Raw genomic sequence first — 26185 nt, 5'->3', positions numbered from 1 at the left:
CTTGCACCACACAAAATCGGTATTTTTTTTAATTTTTCTTCTATTTTAAATGATTTTACAGTTCACACTGGGGAGCATCTGCACCTGGGTGCAGAAAGTGGAATTCTATTACTACTTACAGAATATTATTTTAATGGTGTTACCAAATTATCTCTGCTTTAGTACCCAAACTGCATATAGCAAAATTTTGAAATTTCATGGTTTTTGTTAGGATGAGAGGTATAATATACCATTGGAGATCTCTGGGCATGGAGATCACCTCTCATGTAGAATTGTTTCACGAAAGTCCTCACGGTTTATGAACAGTTATGAAAAAAACATTTTTTCGTATTCACAAACGCGAATCATATCTTTGACCTCATTTACATACAGTTTTTCGGACCTGTGCATGTGATATGGTGCGTGCTACCAATGCGCTCTTTTTCATGTGTAATGTTTTCCCAAACTCCATAGTGTTTAAAAGTAATTTGAAAAATGATCGATTTTTAGCTGAAATATACCTTCTCTCTAATTTTCAAACAGTTTGCTGGAATGCAGCAATGATAGACCGTTGAAAAGCAATAGAAAATGCGGAACTTTTTGTATAGAACCTTTTCCAAAATTCCACATGGTTTAAATTCCATTATGAAAACGATATGCGTATGCTATTAAAACTGCTAAACTTTTTTATGTTGAACTTTTTCTCAAATTCACAATCGTTTGAGTAATTTTGAATACAACAAGATCGGTCCTGCTGTTTTTTCATCCAGAAACAGAATATTCGGATTGAGCTTTTGTGCGGGTTTGAACTTAGGTCTTTCCATAGTTCGAACTTCACTTTATTTTTTGGTGTTGCTTTTTTCTTGTAACTCATCAACCATTTGTTCAAATTGAGCAAATGATATACCATTGGAAAGCTGCTGAAAATGTGATTGATACTGTCTAGTATTTAACTCAGCATAGAATTTGATACTGTCTCTTTATTTGATACATAAAATTTGATACTATGCGGACCGTTAGGACATTAACATCTCTTGCATGCATGTGGTGTGAGAGAGTAGGTTGATAGCATGCTTTCAAGTATGTGATTGATACTGTCTACTCCCTCCGTTTCTAAATATTTGTCTTTCTAGAAATTTCAACAAGTGACTACATATGGAGCAAAATGGATGAATTTACACTCTAAAATATATCTATATACATCTGTATATAGTAGTTCATTTGAAATGTCTAAAAAGACAAATATTTAGGAACAGAGGGAATAGTATTTAACTCAGCACAGAATTTGATGTCCTAACGGTCCGCTGCTACTTTTTTTTTGAAGAGCATGTGGCCACTATCTCTGTGCTTCCACACAAATGTCATCCTCGGCATCCTCATGAAGGAAAGTCACGGAGGATGGACCATAGCTCAATGAATTTGCAGAAATGGGCGAAAGAGAAGCTTGATTTCATTTTTATTTTGGAAACCCAAGCATCACCCTTAAGGTCTCACACACCTTCAATTATTTCTCGTTTATGCCTCCGCCCGAGCTCCACCGCCACCCAGACAACGCGTTCGTGGAAAAAAAATCGGAGGGAGCACCTAGAACGCGACACATGACGCGCTGTCAAATGACACGCTCTCAGCCTACTCTAGGTGATCTTTGAGAAGGCTCCCAATGAACGCTAGTTAATTAGTTGCTCTCGAGATCTTCCGTCCGTGTTGTCTTGGACTACAGGCTGGCGGCCAAAAACAGACATTGGGTCCGCCTAGCCGATCCAAGCGGGTGAAAAGGAAAAAAAACACCGGGAGTTGGCTTAGAGCCTCTACAGTCGGACTTTGCAAATCCGATCCCTCAAACACTTGTGGACGCGATCGGGCGCGTCTGCGGACAGTGACTGATCACGCCTCAAATTAGCCACTCTGTATCCGCCTCTCTCATATTACAACCCCTAGATCCATAGAAGCATGCAAAAGAAACCATATGTGCTACATATTACGTATTACCTAGCTAATCTTCGTCGTCGGAGATGTCCACGATGATGGTGCGGGGCGTCGGCTGGACGGGCGGGTAGGAGGGCTCCGGCTCATCCTCCTCCTGCTTGACCTCGTCCATGTAGGCGAGCATCTCCGCCTCCTTCGTGGCCTGGTGCGCCGCCATCTCCTGTCGGCGTCTGACCTCCGTTGACTCCGACCGAAGGAAATCGAGGATGGCCTGCTGCTCGGCCTGCAGATTCGCGTCGCCGGCGTCCCCCACATCCTCCTCCTCCTCCGGCTCCTCCTCCCCCTCATCCTCCTCCTCCTCGTCCTCCTCCACCACCTTCTCCAACTCCTCCTCTGGAACCACTGCATCCGGAGGTAGCCCCGCGGCGATCCGGGCTTCGCGCCTAGCCCAGATCTGCTCAAGGAGCTCGAGCCAGCCCTCCAGCGTTAGAAATGGCTCGCTCTGGAGGAGGAAAAAATGGATGGATGGTAGGGTTTCGGTGACGCCGGTCGACTTAAATAGCCGGGCTATCCACTATGCGGGCTGCCGGAGCTGCACCATGCGGCGCCACTGGTCTGACGAAGGAGACGAGCTTCAGACCGTCGGGTTTCAGGGCGTTTCCGCCTGGGACCCCTTCGCCAGTCCGATGGTGGGCATGCTCAGACGTCCCCATATCCGCCCCATATTTGAGCTGGATATGAGGGGTGCCGGTCAGCTCGGGTGTTTGAGGCTCGTCTGAGACGTCCGTCTGGGTCGAAAAATCATGACCGGTCAGTGACTGGATGGCCCGCCCGGACGTTTGAGAAGGGTTTAGGGTTTGAGTACTGTTCAAGCCCGGTGAGTGGACTAGTAGTAGTGTCGCTCGTCCGCAGCTCAAACACTGGGCATGTACTGTGCGAAATCAATCGAATAGAAGCAGCCGCATTTCCTAGGGTTAGAGCATCTCCAATAACATGTGTATATTTGGATGTCTATATATTCATATAGACAATGGTCTAAAAGGATTCCCTCATATACACGTTCAATTTTGCATCAGAACGTCTATATACAGGGACCATGACAGGTGGGCCGTTGCTGGGGAGTGGAAGAAATCATGACTGCAGTTGAGTTTAGACGACGCCTTCACATTGTCCAGGCATGGACATTGTCGAGGTCGATTTAGAGGATGTGTATATTTGGACGACCATATAGACAAGTTGTTCGACGCCTGTTTTGGGCTCACGTGGTGAAAAACGAGTATAGACATCCGTATAGACAAGCTATTGGAGATGCTTAGGGCTCGAGAGCAAGAGCGACGACCGCTGATTCGAAAGCTTGGACGCAGATCTGTAAGTGAATCATGGGCTGATGGCTGCGTTGTGCTGATCTCCTCCGTCGCCGTCGCTGAGCTCTGTTTGGTCGAGAGGGAGAAAGGGTGGTGTTCGTCCGGTCATCTCACCGCCGCCACCGGCCAGCGCCGCGCGGACGAATCGACCTAAGGCCTGAGAGGTGAGCTTTCAAATCTGTGATTTTGATCTTTGTCGTCCCTGCTGCCTCCCGCCCCTTAGGTTGTTCCCCTTGTGTTCCCGCAGCTTCCGGCGCCCACCACCTGCTTGACGGAATGCCTCACACAAGCAGGGCGGAGAAGTCCTCAAAGTCCTGCAACGAGGACCGGATCAGCGCCCTGCCGGACGACGCCCTGCCGGATGAGGCAGTGCACACCAGCCTGCTTGCCAAGCGCTGGCGCTACCTTTGGAAATCCATGCGCCGTCTTCGCATCAACGAAATGGGGAGGTGAGGGGTGAGCACCGGTGGCCAGTGGCGGAGCTAGACAACATCTGTTGGGGGGGCGAAACGTAAAATACAAGAGTATGGGGGCCAAAAGTTAAAAAAGTTCTCATCTAAGCCCTTATAATTGTTTTCCTTGGCCCCCCCAGGTTCCTACATAGCTCCGCCGCTGCCGGCGGCGTTTTCCTTACTAAGTTTGTGAGCTGCCTGCTGCTCCTCCGAGACCCTGACTCAACTCTGGATGAGGTCGAGATCAAGTATGATCATCATTTTGAAGACGACCTTACTTGGATATCAACATGGATCCATCATGCTTTGTCATGCCAAACTCAGGTCCTCACTGTCAAGTTCCCTTTGCCGGTGTACGTGCCCCGCTATTTGGATGGCCCTCCTCTGGTCTCCCGGTATTTAAGAAGATTAGAGATTTCTAAAGGGAGGTTGAAGAGCAACTTCCTAAATTTTTCAAGCTGTTCAACACTGGAGGATCTAAAGATAAAAGACTGTGACTTAGATGCTAGTAGCATCCTGTCCCAGTCTGTAAAGCATCTGAGCATCAAGGATTGTTTTTTCAAGGATGATGTCCGGATTAATATTTCTGTTCCAAATCTTGTTTTGCTGCAACTCAAATCATGTGGAGGTAGAACCCCATTTCTCGAAAGCATGTTGTCATTAGAAACCGCAGTTGTCAGTTCTGAAATCTGGTCAGTGGATTACTGTCATAAAGGTTTTTTTGCTGGGGAGTGTTGTGGTACTTGTCTGGATTGCTGTGGTAATGATGGCCTCAAGGGTGGTTGCGTACTTCTTGGAGGTCTGTCTCGTGCTAAAAACTTGGAGTTGATAGCTCATCCGGGAATGGTAAATTTACCCATATTTCCATCTTGATTTTAATGCATGAGTGTTCTGATCTCTACAGTAGTCTCTATCGTGATCTCTATCCATCTTTGCATATCAGTTAATGACGAAAATAGTGTAGCTACATGTATTGCCACCGGATGAGCTCTTATGCTTCATTGTGTACATGTTAGAAATTCTATATATGTTTATGCGACTGCACTTTGAGATCTGACCCAATTCTAGTTGAGATAGTCTTGTGATATTGAGAATATATATACATTAAGTCCGCATGTTCATGATGTGAATTTCCAGATGATATGTTAATATTTCTTTGTAAATGTAGAGAGAGTTGCTAATTATGACATACTGAAATTACTTGTATACTTCCTCTAAGTATAAATTTTTAATGTTTATCCAAAGGTCCAACACACTTTCAGTACCAGTTCATTGTGGACTTTAAAACTAGATCCTTAACTGTAACTGTTTTGCACTTTGTTCAGTTTATTTTCAAAAGGGATTTGAGATGGTGCCCTACATTTAGTAAGTTAAAGACATTGTTGCTGAACGAGTGGTGTGTGCAACCTGACCTCCGTGCACTAGTTTGTATGCTTGAACATTCGCCGGTTCTTGAGAATCTGACACTTCAATTGCATAAGGTATATGTTTTATAAGCCATAGATGGATGTTGGTGAAATATTTTTGTCTGCTACAGCAAGAAAAACCCACATGTTCAGTGGAAGTGGAAGAAAATGCTCGTTTGATGGAGAAACCAGCGGCTATTTCAGGATACCTAAAGATTATCAAAGTCAAATGTGAAGAGATTGATGGCAGAGTTTGCAAAGTTCTGAACTTTTTGAGTACATTTGGCATTGAAATTACTATCCAAAGGACCAAGGGATAGTTGGAGAAAGTGTAAGCTAACTTGTGACTCTCATCTTGGTTATAATACAGTTTAGTTGTATAGGAAGCCTTCATACAATGAGGTTACAAAACACAATCATTATCTATTTTGTTGGATAGTATTATACAGTGAGGCATGTCAATTAATTAACTCCCATGCAAATCAAAGCGTCCAACTCCGATGATATGAGCAAACATGGGTGGCCTTTGGTACGGTGCTGCTATGAAACATGGGTGGACTTCACGTTAGCATATATTATAATAAGTGAAATAGTCATACTAGGTGCATTATAATAGGTGAAATAGTAATGCTAGGTGCATGATGGCGAACTATGCCTCCCATTCGCTATAATTGTGCAAGCCTCCTTGTCAAGTAACAGAGCAAACTTCTTTCTTCGCACGATTCCTTTTTTTTTTGCGGCTATTCTTCGCACGATTCCCCTTCTAAAGCATCTTTTTTCTTACATATACTTATAAAGGATTCGGTTTCAAGAGTTGGCAGGAGCTTTTGGGCCACCGATGGATGTACCAGCCAACCATTGAGTTTCCAGAGGCGGCGAGGCGAGGAACTTTGGGCTGTCGATGCATGAGCATTCAGGAATGCAAGGCTTTGAAAAGCTCGCCGCTGTCTTTCTTCAATGTGAACTCTTATAATTCGCAACTCGAGTCCATTGAGATGTCTAAACTGATTACTCTGCTTAGTGTAATATACTAGTACTCGTAATATTATTCACCGTAGAATCGGGGAAGACGAACATCATCTTACTATGCCTGGGCTATTGCGAATCGTGGTTTTGGAGAAAGCGGAACAGACTGTAACACAAACGCCGGTCATTGGGTTTGTGCCTATCCTCGACTGTCCAGCAGCATGTGGAGCATTTGATTGGATAAGTTTGGTATTCGTGGATGCATATTTTAACAGTCTCTCGTCTGAATACCACCGCAAAGTACGAGCCCAGTCAGTGAAAAAAGGCAAAAAAAAACATAAATGGCTTCGCCCGGGTTCAAACCGCAGACCTTCAGTTTGCTTAATTTGACTTACAAGTTATAACCAACTACACCACGAAACCAAGTTTGCTTAATTTGACTTACAGGTTAGTCCCTCCGTCCCATAATATATACTTGTTTAAAATGCTATCATCACTTCATCAAGGCAAACTGCTTTTTTTCAGTTGAGAAACTAGCCCTAATTACATGGCTGTGTTACAATGAATACCAACACCTTCTGGCAGATTTATATGAACTAAACATGCCTTCCTTCAGCAGTTCAGCTGACGAAGCCGCAAACCGGCTGAGCCAGGCTATGCGCTTCACGTCGAGGAAAAGTGGTGTATCCTTATCTCTTTCGAGCACCTACCTTTGCAGTTGCACGATGTATTGCAGGCCCTATCCCTTCGGGATCACAAAGCACTCTTTGTCGAATTCGGTTTTCCCACGCCTATAGGATTTGTCCATAAATGAATTGAAACAACGGTTCAGCGGATCTTGGACATGCATTGGGTCATCCTCTATTCCAATCATTATTTTGATCTACCAATGTTTTCAGTAGACACTGATTAACTTTGAACATCCACCAAGAATACGAAGCTACATTTAACCACAACTGAATAAATAGACTATGTCTTGAATGGTCAGTTTTGCATGAATAAGTTTCACCAATTCTCTTAGTACTATCAATAGGTTGTTGAAGGCTAATAACCCCATGACTAGTGCATATAAGCCACACTTTTGTCCTATTCAACAGCTTACTATATATGGGCATATTGCCCTCTCTCATAGATCGTGTCTAGCGGTTGAGATCACATAGGTGTGTGTTCTTGTAAGGTTGCTCTATAGGACATTTTGCTTATACAAGCCTCGTAACACAAAGATAAAAGTCAACTTGCCATAAATATTGTGGCAGTGGTGCATCTTCAACAGAGAGGGTTGGTAAAGACACTCCTCTGGTTATCTAGGTCCTAATTCACAGGATCTCCGATCACATGCGGTAGGTTGCCGCAACAATAACTCGCATGGGTCTTTCTGATATAGCCAAAACATATCCATTGTCTTCTCAAAATGACAAAACATGCAATGTTATGACTTTATTTGGACAAACCTATTGCATATGGCCAGCTGCAAGTCTATGTATTTGTAAGTTACATGAACATTTAGACCTTAGGAAATATATATATATATATATATATATATATATATATATATATATATATATATATATATATATATATATATAAAGTAGGTTTAATCATAACTTTAGAGGATGCCACACCTGCTAACACATGGGTCGGGTAGTGATGTCGCCCACAAATGGGGCCCACACATCCTTCCACATAGGATATGTGGCCAACCCACATGTGCCCCACAAAGGGACATCGGGTCCCTCCATTCACCGCATGGTCTATTTATGCCCCTCCAATTATCGTGTAATTCTTCACTGCTCCCACTTTGCAATCCGAGACAAAGGTGTCCGCAGCCCTGCATCAACACTCCACCGTAGAGGAAATTCACCGCCTTCCTCATCAACCATTGATTCGCTGCTCCCATGATAAGTTGTGAGTAGTCCATCTCCTAGACTATTGGTTTCGTCACACTATCTATATAGCATCTTCTCTCTCATGAATCTATACAAATATCGCTTCCCTGCTAGGTACAAATCGTTGCACTTGGGGTCCCAATGTAAGTAAGTGGACTCATTCCCATCTCCCTCAATGTATTTCCTATCAAATTTTGTGATGGCCCTTTTGTGAAGGGGTCTAACAGATTCTTTGTTCTTTGTTCTTTGTGATATCACTCTAGAGTCTCTCGATTTCCTAGCATATTTCAGTCTTCTCTTTGAATGCATTGAGGACTTCATATTATCCTTAGAACTATTCAATTTGACAATTACATTTTGATAGTTGTGAGGATAGCCAAAATTGGTTTCTCAACCTCCGGCAAGTCTATAAAAAACTCATGAAGTTATTCCGCTTCAACGGTGGTTCTATCCAATGTTGTGAGTTCAGCTTCCACTCTTGACCTTACCAAGATGGTCTACTTACCTTCCTAAACAAATGGTTTGCTTACAAGATTTCCATGAAACAGCGCCACTTCCAAGTGTGGAAAATTTTCTGCGTGGCCTTTATCTCATAAGTATCGGAGATCCAATTCGACCCATAGTTCCCTTTAGATTGTGCATGACTTTATTCGAGACCACATCAATGACATCTCCATGCCCCATTCCAGGCAACACCCAGGTGGGGACTAGAGGGGACATAAGGAAGGATCATGGGTCTTATGGTTGTAGGGAGATATTTTCCATTTAAATCACAAGATTGCCCAATGTAACGGATCCCCGAATCCGATGGATAGCTACCAAGCTAACAGCCATAGCCCGCATGTATAAATAGAAGGCAAAACCTCCTCAACATCACAAACCATCTTTTGTCAACTTGTGATTTGGATAACAGCAGGTGCACGATTGTACAAGGCTCTTTCAATATTGTTTCTCTTTAGGAAAACAAGAGTTACCCAATCAATTAGGGGACAACCAAGCAATTCAGCAGAAATAGTGCCTGACAATATTAACAAGATTAGCTTTCACATCCTTTTGATGAGTAGAGTACGATGATATTTACAGTTAATTGCCATGGCAAAAGAATGAGTTTAACAGATGATGTGCCCTGTATATTGCAAATGTAGATTATAAAAACATAAAAAAATGTAAGAAAGAAATATCGCTGTTGCTTGTGTTCATGAACCTGTAATAATTAGATCACTGCACTTCAGCTTCAGAACTGATGCAAGACTTCCCAGAAGACTAGTGGATGGAAATCCACGCATTTTGTTCATATCTGTGATAAGATTGTCATGGGCTGCAGTGACTCTGATGCGGAAATGTTGAATCTCTTTCCTTTTGGATCCTTCTCCTATATTCATATATTCTATACATCAACAAAGAAGATAAACGTGTGTTCCAATCATGTGGTCTTTGCTTTAGCCCTTTGCCATCCGTTCAGCAAACCATGTTTTCCAGTCTGTAACGTTTTCATCGCCATTTGCCACCTGAAGTAACACGGAAGATAAGAAGGTGGGCATAAACCCTTTCCTCATGTACCGCGGAAGAGTGAACAAGGTTCAGACATGCATAATTTATACTTCAACCAAGCTGGGGAATTGCCCAAAACCTATTTCAAACATATTAGTTGAAATTATTACGCTGTGATACCATGTATTGATATATTTTTTTGACACATTTTAAAGTTGTGGGTGTGATTTGTGGCATTGTCCATGACATTTGGATTGTGCTTGTGAAATTTGGCACCCCCATTCGTAGAATCCTAGATCAGGCATTGCGTTCATAGAACACTACTTTCACCATATATAGCAGCGTATTGGAAATGAATAATGTTCAAGCGCCTACATGAGCCTTTCTTGAGCTAATTACCTCGAATATGAGTGTTGTCTGGGGAATGGCATCCAGGGCCTCCACACAAATTGTAGCAGCATCCTCTCTGCTTATTTTCCCCTTGGCTGCTATACCCTGCGTATTTCATGGACCATATGAAAAGATACTCTTGCCTAAAAAAAACAAAAGAGATATAATTATCTATATTTACTATGTCTATGTTATGTGCAAATTACTTCCGAGAAATTTGCAAATTACATGATACGTCCAATGAACCTAGTGGATTAATCTTACATGACAAAGACCATTGCGTCGGTGCCCTGTCTGGCTGTGTGGTTTATTGTACAGCTTTAGCTTTACTCACTGAAAGTTGTTGGTCTAAATTACGCAACATTATTTGGAGAGATAAGGTAGCAAGCTTTGTGTGCTGGTAGTCTGGTACCTCTGTAAAACTGAACCCCTTCTCACCACCCGGAGTGGTCTCCAGAGAAGCACTCCTGATTATCGTAGATGGGATGCCAGATGCAAGAACCACCTCTTCATCCCGCTCGGCTAGCTTCCTTAGCTTGCTGTTCATAATAGCTTGAAGCCCACCGCTATTTCTGTAGACAGATAGCTGCATTTTATCAAGATCTTTTATGGTAGTGACTAGAAACTAGGCTGAACCGGGTAACCCGAGGTTACAAGAGAGGAGTAAACCTGGGATAGCAGGACAATGTGTTCGACACCTTTGAGGTTAATCTGGTCAGAAAAGAAGCCATCCTGTTGAAAATTTGCAATAGAAGGTCAACGCAATCAAGGATTTGTATGCAGAAGAGAACTTTTTGCCACAAGGAAAAGGAAGTCTGGAAACAGTTCTGACGTAAGTATCGAACACACAACTAAATTACACAGATAAACATTGAAGGAATCAAGCCATAAGTACCACCAGATACACTGTACAAACTTTCAATTCTCATACATCTACATGGATAAACCCATGCCACACAGGAATCTCCAAACACAAGAGCACGTCTCAATAACACCAAAAGGTGGGGAAGACAAAAAATACAGTGATGTACTAACATCAAAGTACCAAACGTTGAGCTGAGTAACTCGTTTATGCGACAAGCAATCAATAATTGTGCATAGAACGGAAATAGTAGGGTTATGCCAGAAAAGTTTCATAAATGAATAAACAATGAACATTGACTGGAAACGTACGTCGGTTGGACAAATTACAGCACGAACACCCCTTAATGTTTTCCTTGTGAAGGACTTGTCTCTGATGTTGCCAACCATGCACTACAAGGAAACCAAAACAAGGAATGTTAAGACAAGTCACCGTATTTATCAGAGAAAAATTGATGAAAAATAGCACATGATAAATAACCAGAATTTTTTAGGGGAGAATTCAAAATTGTCACCTCCACGTAAGTTCCAAAAGCTTCTCCAGTTGATCGTTTGTCCTTCACTAATGCTTTTATTCTGGCCCTTTTCAGAATTAGTGATAATATCACCATCTGAAAATACAAGCAAATGAAAGTTCAGGAATTGAGAAAATTTATCAAGCTGTACATATGCAATTTAGACATTGCGATATTCACTGAGAAACAGCAGAAATAGCAACAAAGAACTCTGGATATTAATAATGGGAAAAAATATGAAGGCGACATCTGAGGATATATGAACGCCAGTTGAGTCTTTCCAAAATGATTTGAATATCCTAGAGTAGTTTCCCAAAAAGAATTTGCAGAAAGAACTCTTTTATGTTGGTAGAATTAAAAGTTTACATTGTAGAGAAAATCTTGTGCAAGTGTCAAAATATTGCCTTAAGAAACTGATAGTTTGGCTTTGGACACACATGTCAGTAAGAATAGAATATACAGTATATTGTTCAGCTCATAGCACAAGAATGCAGAAGAAATTGGGGTATAGTGACTAGTGACATACTGAACATAGGACCAGATAGCATTTTCTGCACTGATTGGAAACAGGAACTTGAAGAACAAATCAAACCTGTCCAATCTCACTCTCGCCATTGGTAACTAGCACGGCATCTCGAGGCTCCTCGATATCTATTCTCATCCCATAACATGCCAACAAATAAGAAATAATGACAACAAGACGGTATACATTTATGGATTTTTTTTGTCTATGCACCTGAAGACTCATCCTCCTCGCCCTCGGCACCCCCATCCTTGGGAAGCAAATCGGGTGCTCCATACCACTTCCTCAACTTTGGACCGCCTGTACAAAAAGATTTCAGAGAATACAACCTGGTAGTCAATAGCACAAGACTTCCACGAATAGACTCGATCCAACAAAATTTAATATTCAGCTTACCTCATTATGGAATAATACATTATTTGTGCAATCATACATGTATTTGTGCATGAAACTGATTTACTTACTCAGCATGGGATTATCATTTGATGGAATGTAGTTAAGTATTCTATATCTTTAAGGTAACTGGTCGATTATCAATGAAATATAATATACTTTGCATGCTATTGGAAGACTGCCCAGGTACATTAATAGTTGGGAGGAAATAGATCATGGATTAGGTTACGGAACTAATAGCGACATACATGATTAGTGGAATTTAGACATGATCATGATGATTGCTCACAGGTGTGACTACAAAGATAGAATCCGTTCACATATGAACTACTCCCTCCGTTCCTAAATATAAGTCTGTTTAGTTTTTAGAGATTCCAATATGGACTAGATACGGATGTATATAGACATAGTTTAGAGTGTAGATTCACTCAGTTTGCTCTATATGTAGTCCATATTGAAATCTCTAAAAAAGACTTACCTTTAGGAACGGAGGGAGTATAACATGATTGGTAGTTTAATCTGGACTCTATTTCGAAACTAGTTTAAATTTGAGAATCTTCTCTATATAAGAGACGACTCTTTTGAAATGCAATATACGAATGTCTCCACCCCTTAGCCTCAGGTATGAAATTGGGAGCGACGCCACGGAGAAGTGCAGAAAAATAGGGGTAGACTGCAAACATATTCCCAACAGCCATTACATATCAAGTATAAAAAGTTGATTCTTAGTGATCATTGCATCATCCGTGTCTCTAAAACACAATCCAAACATGTAACCACTGCGTGTACAAGTGAAAGACTACTCTCCGAGCATCACCGGGGAGTCCCAAACCCACATTCCTGCCCCCTATCACCTGCATCTCTACCTCGTCGCCCACAGCAGGCGTCGCTGGGCAAAACGCGTGCAGCATCGGCGCTGAGCAGGGCTGCTCTACATCTGCATGGCTCTAGCAACACAGGCCCGGAGTGGATGCATGCAGTGGCTTCCTCACTGAGGCCTTGTTTTCATCGACGATGTTGAAGCTCTTTATAGTGAGACAACTCCCCTGTGGTGGCGCACGACGTCCTACTGGCTTGGCTACGACTGGTCATGAGCGTCGATGAAGCAGGGCAGCAGGCTCCGGTGAGCCTGGATCTAGGAGATCCTTCTCTAGTTGTAGATTTTGCCGGCCCCATTGAGCCAATGGGCCTGAGCTAGGCATATCAAATAGCTGCAAACGGTTGGGGAGGGGAGTTCAGTGGTCCAGCTAGTCTCGAAGTTCGGGCGGGTGGAGAGCAAGGCAACATCGGGTGAAAGCTCCGCCTTTGGCTAATGGCCAGGGTAGGCAATGGAGACATACTTAGGCACCGCTTTCTTCTTGAAGGCATCATCAAGGATCTGGAGGTTGGTGCTCTCCGGTGGCGGTGGACTTCACTCGGTCCCGGCAGCACGACGTCTTCAATCCTGATGAAAGGGGATAGGGATCCCCTTCCCGGCGGCAGTGGCATGCCGGAAGTCGGAGGCGCCTGGTTAACAATGTCGCCGATGCTCTATCCCTCTTGCCTCTCTTGGTCTTTGCTTGATGTCTTGCTGCCTTGTCTTCGGCGTCTGGATTCCGGAAGCTCTCCTTCTCCAACTAGTTGGGCGTGGACAGCGGCGGTGCTGCTGGCTAGGTTTAGCCCGAATCTAGGTGGTTGCCCATTGTCCACCTTGCGATGTGAGGGCCGCATTCTTCTAGCCCGAATCCCGACGGTGCGGCGTCTTTCGATCCAAGGCGAGGGGGTAGGGTTCCCCTTTGGTGATAGAGAAGGAAGATGGTGTGTCCCCTCCTTCCCTATCTACCTGGTACATTTTCCACCTTCGATGGTCGGCTATGTCCTACCCTACTGCTCCGACCTTGATTTCTCTGATCTTAGTGTGGAGTGCTTAACCTGTGCAAGCTGTAATCTTCATTTTTCCTTTCCTTAGTTGCTTGTGGAGGCTGTAGTTGATGTTTGCCTTCCAGTGCCCCCCATTGTACCAGTGTGGCCGTTGCTGTTTGAATCATGTTTGTAATTCTTGGCCGATTGATGGCTATATGCAAAGCCGGGCTCTTCACGAGCCTACGTTCTAAAAAAAGGTGTGGTGCTTGTCCTTCCTCCCAGACAACCTCGAGGGGGAGTGGCAACGCCCTTGAGCGCCACTTTTTCTTGAAGATGTCACCAAGGCATGGTGCTCACGTTCCAACCAGACAACCACGAGGCGGAAACCTCAGATTTCCCCGGAGTGGAATTAATGGTGGTGTTTTTTGCATCATGCTCCCCTTGGGGGTGTCGTTCTTGCAATTGTTATCGTTTGGAGGGGCCAATGGATCGTGTGAGGATGGTGATGGTCGTCAGGGCGGGCGTGGCAATGATGACGGTGGTGAGCAATGTCGACATAGCGGCAATGGTTGCGGTAGTTGGCCCTTCGACGTGTCCGCTGTATTATCTCAGTTTGTTCATTGATGAGCAGCCGAGGCTGCGCCGTCGGAGCTCAGTTGGTGATGACGACAGGTGATAAGTGGTCTGTTTGGTGATCTTTTGCGGCCCCAACCTTGCATATTTGTCCTTTGTATCTCGTTGTCAGAATCGGGGATGCACTGTCGGCGATGTGTGTGGCTGATTCTTGGCATGGATCTTCATGTGGTTTCTCACAGCCTCTGCGGTGTGGGCTTTGTCTACGGTCGTTTGCAGCCAAACTGTGGACGCTTGCTCAGGGAGAACCAGAGAAGTGACGATGCCGACACCAATTGTGCAACCTCTCCGATTGATGTATTCTTCGCAGCAGTGTTGTGCTGTAGCTTTTCTGTGCCTGATCCCTAGGCTGTGACGGTTTTCATCCGGTTTTACTCTAATCAACCTGGTAACTCTCCTCTACTTAATTTTTCCTTGTAAAAAAAACACATGTAGCCACTTTTCAGGCGACCAACATTTACCGAGCCCAATATTTGCAGAACGCTGAACATTCGCTCTACAGCTGACATAAATCCGGAGATGCAGGAAGGAACGCGCGGTAACGGACAGAGATTTCAGACATTACCCTCGATGTAGTCGAGGATGCGATCGGTGAAGCTGGCGTCGTCCCTGCTCTTGGACCGCGCGACGGCGAGAAGCGGCGGCCTTCTCGGCGAGAAGAACAAGGAGCGACCGAGCCCCGTGCGCAATGGACGGAGAGGAGGAGGACGTGCCGGCTGCGGCGTGGACGGCGCGAGCAGGGGAGGGGCGCGCATCTGGGGAGCCGCCGGCGGCGGATTTCGCGCGCGTGCGTGAGTGACTGGTTGGTTTTGCGGCGAGGAGGTGGAGGATAAGGCGATTGCATTGCGAGGGTGGAAAGCCGCGAAATTCTTGGTCCAGAGGAAGGGCTGGGACTTGGGCTGGGCTGGGTCGCGGCTTTGTATCACGCCGGGCCGCCGTCGGGCTTGGGCCGTGCCAGGCCACCTTTTATTTTCATTCCTTCAGGAACAGGTCGAGGAAGCTATACAAAGTTAAGTTTCAGAACAAGCACAACAGCAATCAGAGTGGCGCAGCGGAAGCGTGGTGGGCCCATAACCCACAGGTCCCAAGATTGAAACTTGGCTCTGATAATTTCATTTTCTTTTTTCAAATTTGAAAATTCCATATATTTTTTTTGTTTCATTGAGCCAAATCTGTATACATTTCTTTTTTTCTTCACTCGTTTTGCTGCATTTTGTCAATCTCATGCCGAGTTGATCATCTTTTCTTGCTTTCCTCAAACACTGGAAACTATTAGTATATGGAGTGTTTGTTGTTCGGGAAGAGCAGGAGTAAAAGCAGAGCCCTTCTCAGCGAGCCAGCATCCACCCCAAGCATAGTCATTTAACCTTTTGTTGACTTGTTGGTTCGGTTTCGTTGATTACTTGTCTGCTTTTGGGGCTGACATCGTTTGTTCCAGTTCTCCAAGCTGAATCAAAAAGACTCATATATGTCCAAAAACAACAATCCTTATAAGCAAGAAAAAACATGTCAGTTGTCATAGAGCACTATGTTAATGAGAAAGACTGGGTAACATGAATCCAATCTGGTTTATAATCACCTTCTCCAGTTTCAGCCAATATGTCACTGAAGAACTCAATCTCATTTTCTACAGCAGATTTTTGTGAGCCCCCTTGCTTCAGAAGCATTAACAAAGCTTCCAGAGCATTTTTCAGGTTCTGCATACGTGACTCGCATAGTAAGATAGCCGTTGCACAATATTGGATCGCACCTCCAAGCATGTACCCCAATTCGCACAATATGCACACGTTTTGTTGAGTTGTGTTGTAACGTGCTGTTATGCATGCCCATGTATATAGGATAAAGGGCCTGCGTGCCTCATGACTCGGGCAGCGCCCAGTGTATATAAATCATGTATGTAACACTTGATGATTAATAGAGAGTGAATTGTTTTCTCCAACTTAGTATCAGTTACCAGGCCCTCCTCATCGGTCGCCATGGTTAAGCCTGGCTCCTCTTCTGCCGCCACCGACGCCGCGACCTCGCCTAGCTCCCTCTCCTCTTCGGTGACTGCCCCTGCCACCTCTTCGGCGACCTCGCTGGGATCCTCCCCGTTCATCTTCTCCGGCGCATCCGGTAGCACCGGCCCCTCTCAGTTCGCCCCCCTCTTCTCGTCCTCGGCTCCTGCGCCGCCCACCCCGGCCCCTCGCAATCCGATCTTCTTCGATCACATCACCAACCACATCAAATTCCTGCTCAATCCGGCCGACCACAACTACCACAAGTGGAAGTCATTCTTCCTGCTCGTTCTCGTCCGCTACGGCGTCACCTTCCTCATCGAGCATCCCCCTCCGCCCAACACCGACGCCCAGTACCTGGAGCTGGACGCCCATGTGGTGCTCTGGATCTACGCCACCCTCGCCGACCCCCTCATCGACCACGTCGTCGGCGCCACCACCACGTACGAGCTCTGGACCAAGATCCAGGCCTTCTTCCTCGCCAATCGGGCTGCGCGGTTCATGGTGCTCAACCGCCAGTACCGTAATCTGAAGCAGGGCGATCTCTCCGTCACCGAGTACGCCCGTCGCCTGAAGCTGCTCACTGATGGTCTCGCCGACATCGACCACGCTGTCAAAGAGGTGGATCTCACCACCCAATTCCTTCACGGCCTCGACAAGCGGCTCGACACCATCCGCGTCGTCCTCGGCGATCAGGCATCCACCATGCCCTTCGACACCGTCCTCTCCCGCGTCGTCCTGGCGGAGGAGTCCCAGGCCCAGCGTGCTGCTGAGGAGAGCGCTTCGGCATTCGCTCTCCCTGGCGCTTCCGGATCGGGCGACGCCTCTGGATCTGGCGTGCGCTCTCAGGGTGATCGCGGCGACCGCTCTGGTGACCGCGGCTCCGCTCGTTCCCAGGCTCCGCCTCCGCCTCCGCAGCAGCCCCGCGGCCGTGGTGACCGCGGTGACGGTGCCGACCGTGGCCGCGGGCGTGGACGTGGACGCGGGCGTGGCCGCCACGACTCTGGTGGACGCGGCCTACCGTCGCAGCCCGCCCCGTTCACGAGCCACTTCGCCCCGTACAGGATGGCGCTCCCTCTGCCTCGACCTGGATGGGTGCCGCCCAACTCCGCCGGGGTTCTCGGCCCCCGGCCCGGCTCACATGCCCACGCCTACCCGATGTATCAGCCGGCGCCTCCTTCGTCCTCACCGTACTACCCGCCTGCACCACCTTCATGGGAGCACCTCGCCATGTTGAACGCTGCCTACAACAACGGCGGCCTCCCCCCCCCCCCCCCCTCCGTCGACGGATTGGTACCTCGACAGTGGCGCCTCCTCCCACATCACCGGCAATCCAGGTACCCTTACCTCGTCTAGTTCTTCTTTAAAGCATGTGCCAACTAGCATTCTTGTCGGCAATGGCTAACACATACCCGTCACGGCCACCGGCTCTGTCGCCCGTCCCCCTCACGATTTCCGCCTCACCAACGTTCTCGTTTCTCCACACGTAGTCACTAGCCTCATTTCAGTTCGCAAGTTCACTAAGGATAATTCTTGTTCCGTTGAGTTTTACCCATGTGGCTTTCTTGTGAAGGATCTTCGAACGCGGCGGGTCCTCATGATCTCCATTAGCAACGGCGATCTCTACCCCTTTGTTGGCAATAAAGCGTCCTCGGCGTCCGCACTTCTTGCCACTGCATCACCTGAATTGTGGCATCGTCGGCTCGGACACCCCGGCGGTCATACACTCTCCACATTAGCTAAAACAGTTCTTCCCGATTGTAATAAAGAGGCTCATACACCTTGTACTATTTGTCAGCTAGGCCGTCAGTCTCGCCTCCCCTTTCCCTCTTCTTTTAGTAAATCGTATGCACCATTTGATCTCATACATTGTGATTTGTGGACCTCACCGGTTGTAAGCTTCTCTGGTTATCAATATTATCTTGTTGTGTTGGATGACTATACTCATTACTCATGGTCCTTCCCTCTCCATCACAAGTCAGACACGTCTACTACTCTCCAATGCTTCTTCTCCTTTATCCGCACCCAATACAACGTCGTCATTAGAGCCATGCAATGTGACAACGGTGGTGAGTTCATCAACACCTCCCTCCGTTCGTTCTTCTCCTCCAACGGCGTCGCCTACCGCTTCTCCTGCCCACACACGTCGCCCCAAAATGGCAAGGCTGAACGCCTCATCCGAACCACAAACGACATCGTTCGTACCCTTATTTTCCAAGCCAATCTCACCCCTCCCTTTTGGGTAGAAGCTCTTCACACCGCCACATACTTGCTAAACCGTCGTCCCTCTCGTGTTATTGCCAGCGTCACACCCTACTATCTCCTCCACGGCTCAAATCCCACGTACGATCATCTCCGAGTATTTGGTTGCTTATACTTCCCTCACACATCATCCACCATGGCCCACAAGCTCTCTCCTCGCTCTGTCTGCTGCGTCTTCCTAGGGTATCCCCTAGAGCACAAGGGTTATCGGTGTTTTGATCTGGAGTCGCGCCGTGTTATCGTCTCTCGCCATGTCATTTTTGACGAAACGTGCTTCCCATACACACAGCCACACACCCGCACGTCCACAGATGATCCCGCCCACCGTATCTCCCCTACCAAATCTCTGGCCGATCCTGCTTCCTCGGATCCACCGCCTGATCAACCCGAGTCTCCGGACCCCACCACCCCATGCACGCCCGTGCACGCTCGTCGCGACGCGCCCCCATCGCATGGCTCCACCACGTGTCCTCGCTCCACCGGCCACTCTTGCGGGTCCACCACTACCGCCCCCGACCGCGTCCACCTCCACCCAATCCCCACCCGCCTCTGCCGCACCTGCCAGCCCCACTGCGCCCGCATCCTCCTCGCTCCACGCGCCCTGCCGATAGGATCCGTCTGCCACCAGCCCCACCGAATCCTCCTCGGGATCGCCGCTCCCATGCACCCCCACCACCCAACGTACCGCCTCGTGCCGTCCCTGTTGCACCACCTAATAACGCACACAAAATGTCTACTCGCGCCAAATCCGGATTTTGCATGCCTCGTCGCCTCTTCCTTGCCTACACCCCATCCACCACCATCTCACCCATTCCACCCACCTACAAGTCAGCCCTCAAAGACCCAAATTGGCGCCAAGCTATGCTGGATGAGTACACTGCTTTAATGAATAACTCTACGTGGTCTTTGGTGCCTAAGCCTGCAGGTGTTAATGCGGTCACGGGGAAGTGGATCTATCGCCACAAATTCAACATGGACGGATCCTTGGCACGGTACAAAGCTCGTTGGGTGCTTCGAGGCTTCACACAAGGGGAAGGTGTGGACTATGATGAGACGTTCAGTCCGGTGGTCAAGCCGGCTACTATCCGCGTGGTGTTGAGCATTGCCACATCCCACTCTTGGCCCATCCACCAAATGGACGTCAAGAATGCCTTTCTCCATGGTGATCTCAACGAGCTCGTCTACTGCTCCCAACCGGCTGGTTTTGTTGACACCGCTCGTCCGGATCATGTTTGTCGCCTCCACAAGTCTCTTTACGGCCTCAAGCAAGCTCCTCGCACGTGGTTTCTTCGCTTTCGGGCCTTCCTTCTCTCCCTTGGATTTCATGGCTCCAAGAGTGACACTTCCTTGTTCATTCTTCATCACGGCACCTCCATCGCATACTTGCTTGTGTACGTAGATGATATCATTCTCACAGCCAGCTCTCCTCAAACCCTACACCACATTATCTCGGCTCTCAAGTCTGAGTTTTCCATGACCGATATGGGGCCCCTCCACCATTTCCTCGGCATCAACGTCACTCCAACCTCCTCGGGGCTCTTCCTCAGTCAACAACAGTACACCTTGGAGGTTCTTGAGCGTGCCAACATGCTACATTGTAAGCCCGTCTCTACCCCCATAGACACGAGCTCCAAGCTGTCCCTCTCCCATGGCCAGCTTCTCTCCAACCCCACATATTACCGCAGTCTTGCAGGCGCGCTTCAATATCTCACCTTGACCCGGCCGGACATATCTTATGTCGTCCAACAAGTGTGCCTTTTCATGCATGAGCCACGCGACACTCATATGCAGCTTGTCAAGCGCATTCTTCGTTACCTCCAAGGCACCTCCCACTATGGCTTACAATTCTACAAGTCATCTTCCAAGGAACTCATCGCATACACGGATGCGGACTGGGCCGGTTGCCCTGACACGAGGAAATCCATGTCGGGTTTTTGTGTCTTCCTTGGTTCCAATCTCATATCTTGGTCATCCAAACGCCAGGCCACCGTGTCCCGTTCTAGTGCGGAGGCCGAGTATCGTGGTGTTGCTAACTGCGTTGCCGAGTCCTGCTGGTTACGCCAACTCCTTCACGAACTCAAGTGTCCACCACATCGTGCCTACTGTGACAATATCAGCACCTCCTACCTCGCGTGCAACCCGGTTCAACATCAACGCACCAAACACATCGAGATAGATCTTCATTTTGTGCGTGATCGCGTTGCCTTCGGCGACGTCCATGTCTTGCACGTCCCTTCGAGCTCACAGTTTGCTGATTTGTTCACAAAAGGCTTGCCATCTCCGGTGTTACACGAGTCCCGATCCAGCCTCAACATCCATGCCAATGGAGTTCCGGCTGAGGGGGGGTGTTGAGTTGTGTTGTAACGTGCTGTTATGCATGCCCATGTATATAGGATCAAGGGCCTGCGTGCCTCATGACTCGGGCAGCGCCCGGTGTATAGAAACCATGTATGTAACACTTGATGATTAATAGAGAGTGAATTGTTTCCTCCAACTCGTTTCTAGGACTGAATTAGAGGAACTATTTATGGGACTGAATTAATAAACAAATTAACAAAGCCAATATATACAAGATACAAGCATTATCTGAACTCACATTTTCCATGTACGTATGCAATAACATGTGCACTTGTGCAAGTGAAGGAACCTGCGCTAAGATAAGGATACATAACAGCGCTTGGGTTGCAAATATTTGCTTTGTTATACTACTATAAAGCAGAGGCAGACAATGCAAATATTTGCTTTGTTATACTACTATAAAGCAGAGGCAGACAACTGACAGTCATTACCACAGGGAGGACACAGTTCGACAAATCGACAATGGTCAGGCTCAATCGAATAATCCAAGAGAGCTGAACCTTTGAAGCAGTAATCAATCGAGCAGTCTATGTCATCTGTAAAAACCATCCAAGATCCAATGGTTACATGCAGGACAAAACAAACAAAACAGAGACCACCTATTACATGGAGACCTCAGCTAGAGCAAAGACTTCGATTTTCCCTCCATTGTGTTGTCTGGGTTCTTCTCAACTATTGCTCTTGCAGAATTGAACATCTTGCAGGCCAGAACAAAATCAGAATCAGCTCCATCACCTGCCATGTTATCATCATCCTTGCCATCACCAGTTTCATCGTCCTTATCTTTGCCATTTGAGTTTTGCCCGAGGTATTAATATTTACCATGGGGTAAAGCACATTGAAAAGAACCATAAACTATTATAAAAAGAAAAAGGACCAACAACAGAAAGCACATAGAAAACACATCATATATAATTATATACAAACGTCAGTCAATGGCATGCCCCTAGAATTCATACATGTGCATGTTTAGTTCCAATACAATGCACCCAGAATACATGCATGTGCGTGACTTGTTCCAGTACGATACACTGGAATATCAATTGATACATTCATGATAAATCTCCAGATTATATCATATTACATATCTAGAGCAAACCAAGGACCACCAGTGCTGGTTCTAGTACAATATGGAAAACAGCAACCAATCTCAGTCCATGGTACGCACCTTGAATACATATCCTGACTAGTTCTAGTACAATATAATACCTGAACATCGATTGATACATTCATGATAAATCTCAAAAGCATTTATTGAATTACATGAGAGCAAACCAAGAACCAGTGATGGTCATCTCATCTCAGCTTCTACCCATTGATTTTACCTCTCAAGGAACTCCAGGTAATAGCCACATGCACATAAACCCAATCATACAGGCTGTCACAGAGCAAGTACCATGAAACTCTCCATCTCCTCTTGAATAAGAAGGTACAGAAGACCAACCAGAGACCCATCACATATCCAGAGCCCATGGCTAGGAAAAGCGAAACCAAGTCGTCGCTTGCATCTCCGTGGTTTTCTCCTGGAATTGGCTCGGGCTGTGACGAACAATTTACGGAGAGAGGAGGACCACAGAGGCCGGGGTTGCCAATATAAATATAGGCCGGGTCTTCGAGTGTTTGCAGCTGATTTCCAGTTGGTATCTTCCCTCCCAGATTGTTGTAGGACAGGTTCAGGCGACTCAATGATGTGAGAGCCGATAAGCTTGAAGGGATTTCACCGGACAAATCATTGTGTGATAGGTCAAGTGACTCCACCTGCATTAAGGCGCCAATATTCTCAGGGATATTTCCATTGAAGTTGTTCCATGATAAGTTCAGGCTCTTCAATGCTACAAGAGCGCTGATTTCTCCAGGGATCTCTCCCATAAGATTATTACAGGATAAATCAAGATTCACCATATATATGATTTCTCCTGTATATAATCTCTCTTGACCTTTCGTGAGTACTGTGAAATTCTCAGTATAGTCAACTAGGTCACTGCCAGCAGAATATACTCCAGAAGTGAATGCATCCCCAAGATCATCATTGTCTCTTGTTTGTGTCATGCCTGTGCAATTGATAATAGATCTCGGTATGCTCCCTGAAATATTGTTGTAGCCAAGGTCCAAGTATTGAAGATTAACAAGCTCCGTAAGCTCGTCTGGAATGTGACCATAAAAACATATTGGATCTCAGTCGTAAGAATGACAAAGATGATAGCTTCTCCCCAATCCATGCTGGTAAAGCCCCAGAGAATTGATTATGTCCAAGATCAAGAAAGATGAGTCGTGGACATTTCTGGAGAAGTGAAGGAAATTCACCAGAGAGGTTGTTGTTTCTGAAGCTTAGATTAACAATGCTCAGATCTGTCATGTTTGAGCTGGACTCATTGACTGGGCAATCAGCAATTGATCCATTGAGGTTATTTCTTGATAGATCTAATGACCGCAATGATCGCAACTTGCACAAAGAAGATGGAATGGCCCCAGAGATCATGTTGTTATATAGAAATAGTTTTTCAAGCCCTGGTGCTCCAAAGTCTAATGGTAGTGGCCCAACTAGATTGTTCCGACTGAGATCCAGGTCGATTAGAGTGATGGGAAGCTTAGGTATTGGACCACCAAGCTGGTTAGAACTGAAATCCATGACTTCTGCTCTCATAAATTCCATTGTTGATGGTAGGAATCCTGTAATCTGATTATTCCGGATATTCAGAAACGCTACTGAGGAAGCTGCTGTCCAAAACCAATCCGGTATTATATCGTTTATGCTTGTGTTTGATATATCAAGACTCATTACGTGTGTTTGCCATCTAAGCCACATTGGGAATTTTGGCCCTAGCTGACAGGACCGAAGTACAATTATTCCTAGACTGAAAGGAGGAACCCAAGTTGGGCTCACTGTGATGGCTATGGAGTTGTCTGATAATCTCAATTCCTCCAACATACCTAGACGTGAATAATGACCTTCATGTATGACCCCGTCCAGGTTGTTTAGAACTAAGGTCCAGATTTGTTAGCTGTTTGAGCTCTCCTATCCACACTGGGACATGACCTGTGAGTTTGTTATCACTGAGATCCAGCTGGTTCAGGTTTCTCAAGGGCTCTACTAGTGTAGTTGGTAGGCTTCCAGTCAGATTGTTGTCCGATAGAGACAAGTCCTGTAGTTTATTCGGTGAACAGTTTGGTAATCGATGCAATAACTCTGCTATACTCCCGCTGATATTGTTCCTGAAAGATACCAAACTCTCCAACTTACATAGGTTCTTCATGTTGGATGGTATCATGCCCACAAGGTTATTGTCTGATAAATCAAGCTCCACAATGGAGGTCATATTACCTATCCCATCTGGAAACGGGCCATAGAAATCATTGCCCGAGATATATAGATACTTGAGGCTAGTTAAATCCCAGAACCAGTTGGGCCTGCTATGCTTATGGAGGTGGTTTTCCGAAAGGTCGAGTGTTTCAAGAGATGTCAAATTTGAGAGCAGAAGAGAATCAGGGCTATTTTTAAGCAGGCAATTAGTAACGCGAAGAACTTTCAGAGTTGGAAGCATGTTCACAGATGGAAGCCAGTGAACAAGTGTGCTGAGGTTCAGCCCAGACATATCTAGGTGCTCAAGGGAAGTCAACCGTGACAACCAGGTGATATCAGTGGAGTATGTGGTGTCTGAGATGTATCCAAGATTTAAGTATCGTAAGTTGGAGAGATTCCCTAGCTGCGGTGGTATCCTTCCAATGAACAGTGACCCTGATAGATCGAGATATCTCAAATTGTTAATGGAACCAATGAACTCCGGTATATGTACCTTGTCGAATCTGTTGTGGCTGAGGTCGAGATACCGAAGATGATGTAAACCAAGCAACGAGGAGCTTATGTTGCCTGCTAGCGCCTGCCCGTTTCCGTGGAGATCGAGCCTGACAACATGGCCGGTCCTGTTGCTGCAGTAGACGCCCTTCCATCGGCAGCAGTCATCGCCCTTCCATGATGAAAGGAGGTTGGCAGGGTCTGATAGGCCTGCCCTGAAGGCAAGAAGGGCAGACTTCTCACCGGCAACACAGCTGGGGATCGCATCGTTTGGATGCAGGGCAGATGTGCTGCCCTCTATGGTGCTCTTGGCATGAGTGAACAAGAGCAAGGCTATGACTATTTGGATGCAGGCGAAGTGAAGTGTGTCCATGGGAGATTTTGCCATGAACATGTGGTCTTCTTTTCTCCCGGGTCAGTTATATGTTCTTCTTGAGATAGCAGACCAATGAGGACTTTGGGACGGCGAACCCAATCCCGTCCATCTCCCTCGGACGACCACAAGAATACTGCAGCTGAATGGGGGAGGGGAATGTGGAAGGAGGCGACCTTGCGATCTGGAGGCTGGCGGCGCCGGTGACGAGGACGGAGACGCCGGCGAGCGGATCCGCCCGCGACGCGCCTCTTTCATGTTCCCCGCGGCTGCCTCCGGACGACGGACCAGGCTTGGACGCCGCCCCGGCTACTCTGCTGGCGCAGGTCGCCGGGCATGTCGGAGTGAGCAGAGTAGGCAGCCCACACCGTGCCCGTGATATCTTTTCTTTTTTCTCTTTTATTTACATAGGGAATATATTAATACACCTGGCCTCCCTATTAACCAGATGTCTCAAATCGCATCCATCAAGAATACACACAGCCAAAAAAGCAGAAGAAATAGATTCCCTTCCCGCTGATCAATCACTAGCATCATCAGCACTCTGACCATCACCAAAGACAGCACTCAAATTACAAAAGAGGTTCTCATAAACAACACCTCCAAAAAAGAAATACAATGCACAAGCATTATTGTTCCCCGATCGAAATCTTGGGTTTTCATCCTAGAGAAAGTCCGAGTTCCCTGGTCGGCGTCGGCAGCGGCGGGAACTTCTCTCCCCACAGCTGGCGGGCTCTTTGCGGGCGGGCAACTCCAGCAGGTGGTGGCGCACTGG

At 46.6% G+C, this 26185-nt stretch overlaps 2 protein-coding genes and 1 pseudogene across 2 annotated transcripts; 1 reads left to right on the top strand and 2 right to left on the bottom strand.

Moving 5' to 3' along the window:
- The first annotated feature begins 3854 nt into the window (after positions 1-3854).
- Positions 3855-6239, top strand: LOC123140875 (uncharacterized). Its single transcript, XM_044560140.1, has 4 exons — positions 3855-4567; positions 5047-5202; positions 5259-5458; positions 5926-6239. Exons 1-3 carry the CDS (start codon positions 4373-4375, stop codon positions 5445-5447), a joined length of 540 nt encoding a protein of 179 aa, XP_044416075.1. The 5' UTR covers positions 3855-4372; the 3' UTR covers positions 5448-5458; positions 5926-6239.
- Positions 6240-8998: 2759 nt separating this feature from the next.
- Positions 8999-15486, bottom strand: LOC123143208 (uncharacterized). The gene is made up of 9 exons (XM_044562053.1): positions 15193-15486; positions 11973-12059; positions 11829-11887; positions 11237-11332; positions 11034-11114; positions 10530-10592; positions 10273-10446; positions 9870-9965; positions 8999-9487 (listed from the first exon to the last, which is right to left on the bottom strand). The coding sequence occupies exons 1-9, from the start codon at positions 15380-15382 to the stop codon at positions 9419-9421; spliced, it is 915 nt and encodes a 304-aa protein (XP_044417988.1). The 5' UTR covers positions 15383-15486; the 3' UTR covers positions 8999-9418.
- A 6145-nt stretch (positions 15487-21631) lies between these two features.
- LOC123143207 (receptor-like protein EIX2) lies at positions 21632-25762 on the bottom strand (annotated as a pseudogene).
- Between the last annotated feature and the right edge of the window lie 423 nt (positions 25763-26185).

This window comes from Triticum aestivum, chromosome 6D (genome assembly GCF_018294505.1).
Source record: "Triticum aestivum cultivar Chinese Spring chromosome 6D, IWGSC CS RefSeq v2.1, whole genome shotgun sequence".
NCBI lineage: Eukaryota > Viridiplantae > Streptophyta > Magnoliopsida > Poales > Poaceae > Triticum > Triticum aestivum.
The sequence above is the reverse complement of the archived record's forward strand: the minus strand, read 5'-3'. Positions and strand labels throughout refer to the sequence as shown.